Consider the following 13,520-nt stretch of genomic DNA (forward strand, 5'->3'; position numbering starts at 1 on the left):
GCGATTTGGCGCTATATAAACAAAAGTGAACCCAACTGAACTGAATAAGGTAGTGAGGTTGCACTTTAGCTGCAAATTTACTCACGATTATTTTGAAGTAGTCACTGGGGATGACAGCATCTCCATTCTTGACCCATTTGACAGTTGGAGCTGGTGATCCTGAAACATCACACTCAAAAACGATGTCCATGGACTCATGGGCATAAATGTTTACTGGCCGCTTGTCAAACTGTGGAGGAACTGTGGAGGAAAAAAAAAAATAGTAAGAGTCATCTTTTCTTTGCAGATTTCAAACGAACCAGAGATATCACACTCAACTATTATGGTCTCTGCCACGAAATGCACCGGATAAAATGATGCTGTGACCCTCTTTCAACTGTGCACGGAACATCAAGCAGGATCATTTAGCAACAAATTAGCTAATTATTTCCTGCACCCTGTACACAACTGTCACATTTTATTAGCACATGGCCACACTTACAGTATTTGATTTAAAGGTTCAACAGCCTCTGGTTTAATTTATTCAAGACTGGGTGAAAAATAACTGCTATTTTGCTACCACAACAGTATGGTAGCATGCTACTATAGCTGAGACGCACACTTGCAGATCTCCTTTCTGGCCCTGGTAATGAGGGGCAGAAAGGAGTTATTTGATCTGCTGGGGTGATACAGTGCCTCATCAATCTGTCCTGGAACAAGGTCAGAGGGAGCGCAGGGCTCAGGCCTTGTCCTCTCTCTATAATTGGACTGTACTTGTGAGAAAAGACGGTAAAACAGGCTGTGCCTGTGCGTGTGTGTGTGTGTATTTTTGTGCATTTGTGGCCTCTGTGCATTCTCGAATAAGCAGTGACCTCTCTGACCAATTTAAATTTTGTGCATGTGTCACCGAGTGTCAGCCTTTGCTGTCAGCCTCCTCTGCTCTCTTATAGCTAGTTTTTAGCATCTATTTTTTGGCAATTCACATGAGTTGATGGGTATTAGGAGCATTAGGTCCATTTTGGGCTTTCTTCAGTAGAGCAGCAGATTGTGAGGTCAAATGTTCATTACTACATCTCACTGATGTAGTAATGACTAATTTACTGTAAAACACATTTAACATATAAGCCTCCATACTGCTTTTTGTTGATTGCAAGACTTACACTTCAGAGCTGCAAAATAAACAAGCCCCTAAATACACACTTCAATAAAAATACACGGAGTAGTAGAGCAGAGACAGGGATGCTGGGTTCTAAAACAAGTTTGTATTTCGCTGACCTCGAAATGCACTGTCCATCTGTTTGGTGTTTTGATACTCTACTCACAGCTCATGAAGCAAAGATGGAAAGAGTTGAAACTTGATATAAGTTGCACACAACACACAGGCAAAACTCTTTCTCCTCACATTCCTAATATACTGTTTATGTGTGTCAGCTCAGTTTCTCCCAACTTGTCAGAAAACAATCTGTGCTTTAAGGCAGTTTCAGTTCGAGTTCGGTTTCAAGCAAAATTTGATAAAACCTGATTATGACCGCCGCATATCTTGTTAAATAAGTTTGAACAGGAGCCGCCATTATGTCAACTATCAAAACAAAAATCTATCAACAAACTTCCTTTTGTCAAAATTTAAAACTGAATCAGCCAAACGTTGTAGATTAGAATTTTTTTGTGAACGCTCTGCTCTGTTGATGGCTTTGTGTAGTCGAAAGAGACCATTCACTTTAAAGTAGTGTCCCATTGTCGGTGCTCTCATTAAATACAGGCCTGTCTCAATTGCTGCAATATCTCCTCCCTGCAACTATGTGAACTGAGCACAATTATTCAACAAAATCACTAGAGCTGCTTGAAAAATGTCACATTTCCATCATCATTATCAACCATTTGAGCCCTCTTTTTCTGCTACAGTCTAATGGCACAAACAGTGACACACAACCATACAACCAAGCAGCATTCTGATGAACATGCACTTGCATTAACATCATGGATTTAGTTCCAAAGACAGACACAACATTATGACTGAGGGCATGTTTCGGTTTAAGCCAAACTAAAAAGAAAAATCGAATAACTTTAGCAATCAAAAAGACAGCAGTCAAAAGGGGATAATAAAACCAATCTAAAACTTTTGATGCCACAAAATCAACAGAAAATACAATTATTATTATCAATCTCAATTACTTTATTATAATTTCATATATAAAGATAATTAAAAAGTACTATAGAACAAGTATTCTGTATAATATACTGCTTTTGTTTGGGTGACTTTCAAATGCCAGGTTTTCAACCCCAAGCAGAACAGCTTGAAAAGAACACAAGCATCAGAATACCCAACACTTCCATTTCCATGATTAATAAGCGTCTCAATTTTTCTGAGGGCTGCTGTGATAAATATTGACAACTGACACGAGAATGGAAATGAGGATGGTGATGCTAGAGACTATATCACTGTGTGACTGATAAGACAGCCATCACCCTGCTCTCTACGTGTTTGTGTGCTTGTTGTGTAGACGTGTTTGTGTGCATGTATGCAAGCGTGCGCAGTGGTTGTTCCCTGCAGGGGGGTGCGTGAGGTGTGAATAATGTCTTTCGCAGTGTGGTGTCCTCTGGATATTTGCCTTTAGTAGGTGTGCAGCAGAGACAGGGAGGATTGTTGATTTACTTTCATATTTTAGGGACACAGTGTTGAAGCACCAGTGAGTCACTGTTTGTTTGTTTGTGTTGTGTGTGTGTGTGTGTGTGTGTGTGTGTGTGTGTGTGTGTGTGTGTGTGTGTGTGTGTGTGTGTGTGTGTGTGTGTGTGTGAGTGTGTGTGTGTGTGTGTGTGAGTGGACAGTATTCAACAAGCTGGATATGTTTTTTTTTATTGTTGCTGCTATGTGCCATACATAACTGAGTTTGTCCCCTTTCGTGCCCGAAATATATGTACTGGTGGATTTTTTTTATATATATATGTTTGTGTGTTTAACTACCTGCTGATGTATGCAGACAAATATTTTATATAGACATGCTGTCTGAGTCTGTGCACACTCATCATTCCATCACAATGTCAGTATTTCTATCTGAGTATATATAAGTGTATGTGCAAATCCCTCTTGTGAGGGCTGCTGATGACGCGTTCAATGGCGGTTGGTACCCTGCAGCTTTCTTTATTTCCCTCTTTCTCTCTGATCCAGCGCTCAGACTCAGTTTTTTCCTGACTCTTAATCTTCCTATAACTCCCTGTCTATCTCTCCATCTTCAGCCTGTCCCTTCCTCCCTCCCTCCATCTCAGCAGACATGCACCATTTTCTCTAAATGGGGTTCAGACATTTGGAACCTATTGGACTGAGCAATGAGTAGAAACGCCAAAATATACCAATATAGCTTTGGGGGGTAGGGTTGGAGGAAGCTTTCAAAGCTCGACAGAGGGAGATGTGTGTCAGCGTGTAGGGGCAACTGTCAGTGCAACAACTTGCATAATAACCACCTTTAATTGGTCATTTACTTCCATCTCTTGTTGAAAAAATTATGAATCAGCTCTTGCCTCCAATTTGTATTGTCTGGGTCAGACAATTGACAAAAATGGCAAGGAGTAACTTGTCCATATCCAGAATGGAATATGCTCCATCATAAACACACATATGACAATGCATAAGCCAAAAACATGTTTAACTACTGTCTACATATCACCAGATGTGCAATACTCTACACTGGAATATCTACACAAGCTGACAAGTTGTGGAACACAAACCTTCTTTAATGACAGAGAAATCCAACAGTGACAGAAAAACAAAAACAAGAGAATGGCAGATACACAAAAAAACATCAAGACAAACATGAAGCAGGGAGAGCAACTGAAAGAACTGCAACAGCAGTTCTTTGGGGCTGGTATTATCTCTCAAGCCTGTAGCTTAGTAAAAGAAGCTTTAATGCAGACTGACTCCAGTGAACTACTGAGAGAGGACCACTAAAAGGTCATGTATGTGTCTTACTGTGAGCTTGTTAAAACAAAACCCCACAGGATTCCCTAAAGGGATTCTGGGCAGATTGCTTTACTGAAAGCTTCACTGGTATCCAGGAGTAAACTGAACAGAGACATACCGAAGGGGAGAACGCCCAGCCGTGCTCGATTGGTGCTAATAAACTTATCAGAAGAAAAAAAAACTAAGAAAGCGGCTGCTTACTGGGTTGAGTCATGAGATTAAAAAAAAGCAGCTCATCTACTGAGCCATAACGTAAAGCTAAAGGATTCAATCAATGAGACAGTTACCAGGTTTGCCTAGACTCAAGTTAGCTTCACAAAGGGAAAAAATGTCTCCTTTTTAGTCCGGGTTTACTCTGAGGGCTAGTGGAATTCGGACTGCACTAATTACCCATCCTGCTCTTACAGTGATAACAGCTTTACTCTAAGTCCCAGCCAAAACAAACAGCTTCATCAGTATCGCTGAAAGTAAGATGGTTGGTGTTTGCATTCCTAGTCAATGAGCTGATAATGCAGTACTGCTAGAGGCAAAGTCATGGAGACACACTTCAGTCCTTGGATGATTTTGTGGACTCTTGATGGTTCTAAAATTACAAGAACTGAGTGAAAACAGATGCATGAGTTTGTCCAAGACATGCTGAGACAAAGCCTGCAAAGCTGGCATACACAAGTCTGAGGTATTCCCTCTGTTTTCACGTTAGTATAAAGCTCTACAGATTATCACTCAGCTGAGACTACTGAAAGCATGAAAAATAAAAACAGCTAATCTGATCACACATTTGCACATACTGTCTGTAGTTATAGAACAGAAATAAAATAGAATAATACTAAAAAAATAAAAACATTTAAATACTTGAATAAATAATAAGAAGGAGAAAACAGAATCATAAAGAGTCATTGTATAAGGCTGTTTCTGTGGGCAGGGACAACCTTCTTTACTGGTCATTAATGTAGCAGGGCTGAAGAAGCCTCTGACTGAAGACACTGTGTTTGATCACTATGCCCAGGGTTTGTATTCTGAGGTGATTTTTCTTTTTCAATAGCTACAAAAAATAAATGTGAAACAGTTCCATAACCTGGTTTAAAAAGTATAAACTAGGCTGCACAGTGTTGTCAGAGGGTGGCGGCACAGGCCACACTACGTGTGGTTGAAATTCAGTAGAAGAAGTGGTTGTCCTAACCACAAAAAAACTGAAGAAGAAAACATAACACCAACTCCTGTTGACATTCACAAGCCAAAAATGAGGCGAGCTCTTCAGAAACTAATAATCTGGGTATATCAGAGATATCATATCATATCTGGAATGACACCCGTCAGTCGCATGCATTAATTGTTTGTTGGCTCAGGCCAGAAACAGTAGGTAAGTCTAGGTTTCCATTGCCCCTAATGTCTTCTTCAAAACAAACTAAAACCACCTGAAGTGTGCATACAAAAATCTTTGCAAAGTTTTCTTCAGTTTTTCATTCACATCTTCTGAATGCAAAACAAAGACAGCAATGGAAAACCAGTTAATGTTGGGTAGAAGGTTTGGAGAACTGTTCGTTATGTCGAGCAGCTTTAGCAACATTCCTCTTTGCATAATCAACTCCAGAAGCTCCAGAGCAGCTGCCAGCACAGAGCCAGCTTTCTTTATCAGTCTGTTTAAAGTCTCTGGCTCTGATGCTGCTGCCCAAACAAATGGCTGTAAAGCAGATTGCAATCTCCGTTACAAACTTGTAGAGGCTATGCATCATCATGCAACAAACACCGAAGGACCAAAGGTTTCTTAAGGAGTAAAGTCTGCTTCGTCCCTTGGTCTTGACTGCCTCAGTTGCTCTTCCACTACTTCCACAACTTCTTCTCCCAGGACAGAAGTTATAGAGAATGTCTGGCTGTGAAACTGCTTGATGACATGTTTTATACAAACTTAACTTTTGTTGTTGCAAAAAGATAGCACCTGTATATTTCCAACAATGCTCACAAAAAAGCTCATTTGGTAATGCGATCCAGCTTAAAGATAAAACATTTGAAACATGAAATGAGATTTTCTGGATGACATTCAGTTGTCCTGGGGTAAAAGCAGGTGTGGTTGAACACGAAAGCTTTAAAGATTTAACATTTAAATTCATAGTTAACGATTTTGTTTGCAAAAAACAGGTAAATACACAGGAAATATACAGATGTATCATTTTCCCAAAGACAATATGCAAACCTTAAATCAAACTAGCAATTCAACATTTCAAGGATGTTTCACTGCTTCTCTCGGACACCAGATGAGATGCACTAAGCTGGATTAGCTTTCCCACAGCAGATGTGATGACATGGGAAAACTAACAATGGCTTTGGTGAAACAACACACTTGGACTCTTTATAACTCAGTAAACGTAAATTGCATGTTCCCGGTGTGATGTAAATGTGCCTTTATCTGAAATAAGCAGCAGATGCAGAGCCAGCAGCGAGGCTGTAGATGGGAATCGGACATAAACACCTGGCTGAGATAACATCCCCTACGTGAAAGAGAAAAGGTGTGTGCCAGCGGGTGTTTCGCTTGATTAGATTAGTGCTCTGTAAATAGCCGACTGGAAAGTTTCTTTTTGTTTCAGCCTAAATATAACTGCTTCGTGACACAGGAGGGAGGGCAGGAAGACTGTGTGCCAAAATGCCCACTAAATTTGATCAAATCTGTAATTCACCCACACATCATTTACAGCAAACTATTTCTGTCAGTAGCTGGAAAAAATACTTTGAACATGGCTGAGAAATACAAATCTTTCTAACAGTGCAGCTGCTGTGTTATCAGATGCTGCTATCTGTTGGAACAAAGTGAGCTGCCCAAAAAATGCAGATGTGCTACACAATCAATGGCTTGCTTGTCCTCCATCTACACCTCTGGGTATTAAAAAAGTCAGCTAAAATGTACCAATCCTACTGATTGTTTTGCTTCTATCTATTTTTTGCTAATTTCCATGAAAAAAGTTAAAACACTCCTTCTGGCTGTCGCAATAACTCAGCCCATAGGAAAAACCTTCACAGGGGCTTTCCTGCATGTGAGCAAAACACATGGAAAGAACAATTAAGACGATGACATGATAGCATGAGGGCATGATAGATGAGGACCACTAACTTGGAGCCCTATAAAAGTGGTAACAAACAGGTTTCCGTACTATTTTTGTGCACAAAAATTCACATACACGCAGAGTTTGGGTGTTGCCCAAGTCACGCAAGACCATAATCAAAAGCTGCTACCTCCTCTGGCCACGTTTATACTCTTGCCAGCTCTAATAGAGGGTGAGATGTCAAACCAGTTGCCCAGAACACTCACACACAAACACCCACACACTCACTCACACACACACAGTTATCAGAGAAACACATTCAAGTTTGTCGACACCCGGCATGGGGCCCCACGATATGATTTGAGTGGCCTAAATGGTACTGTTAACACTTGTTTAGAGCTTCACGATCTTCTAAACTTGCTGTCAAGGAGCGGTTCTACAGCAGCAGAGCAGACTATGGCCGTCTCTACACATATAAAGGGACTAATCCTCTATAACTCACTGACAGAGCGATTGTATTTAATAAGAAGATAAAGCACACAACCTGCTTATTTTTTTAAAGTGCTGCTGACATTATCGCTTCTAACACTTATCATTGTCATGAGTATTTCTTGTTTGTCCATGGATATCTCATTTGGCGCCAGCACAACAGATGGTTTACTGTTTTGATAGTCTGAAGTAGTCATTTGAATCATAAATTAGCCATTGGTTGTAACTCTGCCCTGGTTAAATTGTATCACTGTGTAGGTTATGACTACTTCTAATCGTGGATTCTTTTATAAATTTGACCGGACTGAATTTTCTAATCATGAGCAATAACAGCATCACAGTGATGTGAATAAAAAATAAACCACAGTGTTCATTGTTAAAAAAAAAAACAAAGAAAAAAAAATGTTACCAGACTCTGATGTGCCTCATTTTTTTGTTTTTAAGTGTTTCAACAATGGTGTTCTGTTGCAGATCCTCTTTAGGTACACAGATATGTGCCCGCTGTCAATATGAATCATGTACAGTGTTACCAGTCTTTGCCTTTAAAACACAAGCTCTTGACCCTTTTGTGCGACAGCCCATAAAAGAGCATACATTGAAAGCAGATATACGACGACTAAGAACGCATTTGCCAGAGTTAAACTTTCCCATTTGAAGCCTCAGTTTGGAGGTTGGAAGTGTTGTGGTGGATGGAGTGGGTGGACATTCGTCTGGAAGACTACAGATCTAAAGGATTCCAAATGAGAAAACTGATTTTCATTCATTTTTTCCCTGTTTTTCTACTTTCTTTCTCAATCAGTCTGGTTAGGTTTAGGTTAGAGAACTGACCTCATTAGGTTTAGTCACGAAAACAACTCGGCTTGTTTAAAAAGATCATAATTTAATCAAGATACAGTCTTTACCAACCCTGCATGTTTTTCACAAAGGATCACATGACAAGGTTGGAGTGAAAACTAAAACAGGTGTTTTTGGTTTGAACGTTTGAGCGTATAAGCATCATAGCTGAGATGTAAAATCACAAAGTCCTACTTTTGAGACAAGGCTGAAAAATCTGAAATATTTGAACATCCACAGAGGGTTAAATTTGCAGAAAAAGTGACAAATGTCTGAATAACTGCAAAATATGTTCACTTGAGTACACAAATTTGCTTGTGAATGCATTAAGTCCACGTAATAAAGGTAAATGTGCAACAAACACTACGAGTGCATGTTTGTCTATATACGCCTGCTTGCCTTTTTATCTCCACCTCCACATATGGGCACCAGCTGCATCACAAACCCTCAAGCTATCTCCAGGCTAAACCCAACACTGACATCAACTCCCCAGCTGGCTTTCTGCATCCTTTTCCTAAGCCCAAACTGTCCAGTTTTCATGAAGAGCCACTCACCGTAAAAGACACAATTTCCTCTCGTTACAGCAGGGAAAAAAAGCCCTTGGGGTTTTTTATAGGAAGTCAGTCATGGAAAATTGGTTTTGTTGTTATTATAGATTCATACCACATTGATTTGAGTGTCCTTTACAGGCGTAACTACTTATGGAGGAGATTGGTTGACCTTTCTAGTGTCACTTTTGTTGTTAAGGGAGCAAATCAATGCTTCAATCTGGCATTGTCATGAATGTGGTTGAGACAAATGCAATTAGTCCTCTGAATCTACAACATGGGAGATAATCAAATGTTTTTATTGTATTATAAAGGGAGCTTCTTTCTCTACAACATTCCAGGAGTACTAATCAATTCTCTGCTGTCTTGTTACATTGACAGTTGAGGATGGTAGAAATCGAGTTGAAAACATGGAGTATCTCAGAGGGAAGTCGGTGGACAGTCTTCAAGAGTGGAAACAAATGAACTCAGGTGTCCTCCTGTGACCTGATCCGATTTTCCATTACTGTCTCCTTTAATCACAGCAAGTGACGGGAAGTGATGAAAGGAAGGTTGAGGGGTGACGACGAGATGAAGGGATTTGGGAAGAAAGGGTTGGAGTCATGGCACAATGTATATGTGTGTGAAATGCAATGACTCTTCAGAGGGAGCCTCAGGGTGTTTCCCATTAAAAGTTATCTTAAACCAAATCCTACTGACTTTCTGAACACCGTAAAAGCATTCAAATACACACGTGTATTTTTATAATTACAGTGCAGTTACTGAGGCTGCGTTTGATTCATTCATTAATCCACTGCAATCATTCTTAAATGAGGCAATTAATTTATTTTGAGCAAACAGTGAATATCTAGAATATTTTGCTTATAGTCAGGGTTGTATTAGATGCTGAAATAGATTACCTAATCAAATTATACTCTGCAATACTTAGAAGTGACTTTAGCCAAAATGACCATATCATCATATCCGTTCTGGGTTTCCTTTCAGAATTAAAGAATAAATTGGACCTAAATGAACCTATTCAGAAGAAAACAACAGACTGATTTGAATTTGCATCTCCTCACAAGTGTTTACAAAGTGAATCTATTATTGCATCTATAATATTAATCACAATTCTCTTGTCTTTGACTTCAACCTTGCATAATTTGCTTGTTTTTTAAAAAACAATGTACCACTTATGATGTTTTCTTGTACAGTGAATAACAACATATTAAATGTAATGCCGGTCATTTATAATACCCGTTACTGTCATTCGCATAGGCTTATGAAGATCTATGGACTTTTGATGCATATCAAACCACCATCTGTCGATTATTGGTTGATTATTGACCAAGATTCAGCATGTTTCTCGTGTGTAAAGCATATAGGCTATTATCATTTCATTATATGATTCTAACATATCATTATTCGAGTTCCCCATTGCTGTGATGCAATGGAGAGTGAATTGTAATCACAGCAGAGAAAAAATGCTGCTTATTGATTTAAGATCTAAAAATAAAATCTATTTTGACACTATTCATAAGATAAAGTAAACTGATACTGTTATAATGTTAGCATCATTATATTGTCTTCCAGTTTCTTCTCATTCCAGCCTTTATATATGCCTTTAAGTGCTTCTATTATTCCTGTGTGGCCCTAATTATCTAAAGATATTAGACATGCTGTCTACAGTGTAGAATATTCACTGTCAGCATCACCTCTGTGTCTCCAAGCACATGTCCTCTTTCATAGCCTGAGACAGATCTCAACATGGCATTTATGTGGCTGTGCTCCTCCACCTCTGCAGAGTTTGCATGCAAGAAATGCAGCCTGTTTCATTTCCTATCAAATTAAACTCTCAACTTTCTTTCATGTCTGGGATATAAGTCCAGGGGGCTTTGAACTCATTCCAAAATATAACATGATGAAATGAGACAGTTTTCACTGATGGAAGGATGGTCTGAGAGTTATGTCAGACCAAAAGAGACTCAGCTCATCTCCTTAGTAACTAATGCAACCTTCACTTGCCACTGCTTCTCACTACTTTCTAATTTGTGCACTCATTCAGCTTGTACCGTCTCTCGTTAACTCCAAACAATAAAGCCACCAACATGTTCACATACTGGCTGATTTGTGAGCATGGCACGATGATTCAAACCCTGTGCTACGTCCTGATTGGAGTTATCGGTTTTGATCCGTGCATCTGGCTTAAATGACATTGTGTTTGTGCCCCTGAGAACTGCTTCACCTGGCTATCCCAGCTTTTACCTTTTGTCATAGGACAGAGAGCAGAAGAAGTGAGAGGACAATAATTTACCTTGTACTGTGAGCTGTGCCTGCGCTTCAATGGTGGTGTTGGAATTATCCGCCACGCAGGTGTAGATGCCGGCATCATCCTCTGTGAGATTGGAAATCTGAAGACTGCCGCCTCCCGCCACTTCCACACGACCCTCACTGAAAACAAAAAGAAAGGAATTAGACTTAACGTATGCTTTCTTTTTTGCTTTAAATTCAGTGACCTTTATTTGGCTGTCAGCACCCAGTGTAGGAGCTCTCAGGCTGATCCTCATATAGCATCGTCTGGATAGAGTTGAACTTAAGCTGCAATGTCATTTTTCATAACCTTTCTAAATATGTAAAAAGTCGTGACAGGCCCACTTACATGAAAGGCATTCCCCTTTCACTCATGTCGTTCTGAGGTAATGGGTGCATTCTCTGGAGCTTCATGCTTCCCTACTGACCTTAGTTTGACTCCACATTTTGTCCTCATTTCTTTGCTCTGTCACCTCACACCTACTCTCTGAATGAATAAAATATGCTAAAAGCAGACCAAACCGCCCTGACCAAAAAAAAACCCAGCCAAAATACTTCAATGGTCATGAATTCAAATGCAGAAAAGTCTGGATTTGAATATGTTGTCATATACTGTAACAAGGGTCAGGTAGGAATAGAAACGTAACATTTCGTAATCTGTGTTGCCTTGCAATCCGGTGCTTTTGAAAAATGAATGTGCCAGGACAGATGTCTTCATGTTTTATTGTGTAGCTATCCCTTAAGACTATACAGTGCTGTGCGAGTCTGTGTAGTGTATACACTGGCAATGCTGCTGTTGTTTCATGGCTTAAACAAATGTTTTCATTTTCTTTCATCAGCTGTTAAACAACTGGGGGACATGCATCTGTATAGTAGCCCAAACATGAATCATACTCAAAGCACTCCAGTCCATATTAAAAACTCGAGCATCATAATGTTTCTGCAGATGCTTCCAGCACTAAGCATATTGAATGGTTTCCTTTTCTCAAAGGTTTTAAATGCTCTTCACTAGGACGCTATGCAACATTTGAAATCAAATATGCTGTCTTTCAATTACAATCTAAATATTCAGTTTAAATCTATTAAAACATACATTTACTTGATGCAACACAGAGAAGTTTGAGGTAGAACTCACAGACTGGGAACAGAATAATCATTATTAGAGAGCAAGATTACTGCACAGTCTTAAATATCTATTTTTCGACTGTTTATGCTCAATCCCAAAATATAACCACACATATATTTATATAACCTCCCCCTGAACCCGTGACCCTCAATTCTAAACAGCTTTCATTTTCCCTATAGACCCAAAGGGATGCAATCTGTGGCCAAGTTCTGGCTTGATTCAGCAAGCACTAAAGTATGGGAAGGCTGAGAGGAAAGAAAACGGCGATCAATAGCTTAGAGAGGGAACTCTGCGTTCAGCAAGGGAGAAACAGAGGAAGTGAGAAGAGTGGCCTCAGCAGGGCAGCTGAAAATAAAATTCCAAAGAGAGCCACAGCTAACAAGACATTGCACTGAGTGGGGATACATGTAGAGGTAAAGAGTGCACCGAGGAAGACAACTCAATCCTGTAGGGGAATTTATTTAGAAACAATCTGCTGACTAGGCTGGATAGGCTTCCACATGGGCTCCGTCTCTCTTCATGACAAATCCTAGTTTGGTAGCATTGGTCTGCGATACCATCTGCCTGTCTGCCTGTGCTGGAATGGAGCATTCGAGTGGCACTCGACCTGCTGTTACCAAAATGACATCACTGTTTCAGTTGCACTGTGGGGGAAAGCTAGATTTCAACACTAGCCGCAGTCATTTGATAGTTTCAGCAGTTTCAGTTTCATATAATTAAATACAATAACAATAGCAGATGCACTGTTTTGTGGGGTTTTATACTTCAATTGAATTGATGGAGTTGTGCTGCAGTTCTGTACATATCACAAATGTAGATTATTTTTGTCAGTAACTGCACAACTGCAGCCGATGATAAAGCTGAAAAAGCATTTACATAACAGAAATTCTAGAGAAGCCACCTCATATATGAACTCACGGCAACCAGCCATTCACAACAAATCTGAAATACTCCAGGCTAGGAGCAGGTTTACGAAGTCAGATCAAGAGAGCCATGTCAACCTATTTAGGCTGACAAGAAACACGAGTTAGTCCAAGATCCCAAAAGTCTGAAAACAACAAACAGAACGGCATGCACATTTTGACAGCAATATGCTGTGCAATAAAGGAAACACACGCAAAAAAAGAGTGCACTCAGCAGAAAGTCTGATCGAAAACGCCCTGAGACCTTAAACTGGGAAAAGCGGGATGGCATAAAGCAAACAGCTGCCTTTTCTGTTGTTCCAGACTGCAGAAAGTATCAGAATTGCTGTATATATATTTATT

General features: G+C 39.8%; 1 protein-coding gene across 11 annotated transcripts in view; it reads right to left on the reverse strand.

The window, feature by feature from the left end:
* The window catches only part of neo1a (neogenin 1a), a 158,631-nt gene that overhangs the window by 52,333 nt on the left and 92,778 nt on the right, over positions 1–13,520 (reverse strand). For all 11 annotated transcript variants that reach the window (XM_072380082.1, XM_072380086.1, XM_072380080.1 and 8 more), the window contains exons 5-6: positions 11,134–11,270; positions 86–240 (exon numbers count right to left, since the gene is read on the reverse strand). In XM_072380082.1, the coding sequence (XP_072236183.1) occupies positions 86–240; positions 11,134–11,270 (292 nt within the window). The remainder of the gene's footprint in view (positions 1–85; positions 241–11,133; positions 11,271–13,520) is intronic.

The sequence above is a fragment of the Leuresthes tenuis genome, unplaced genomic scaffold (genome assembly GCF_036924035.1).
Source record: "Leuresthes tenuis unplaced genomic scaffold, fLeuTen1.0.hap1 SCAF_2, whole genome shotgun sequence".
NCBI lineage: Eukaryota > Metazoa > Chordata > Actinopteri > Atheriniformes > Atherinopsidae > Leuresthes > Leuresthes tenuis.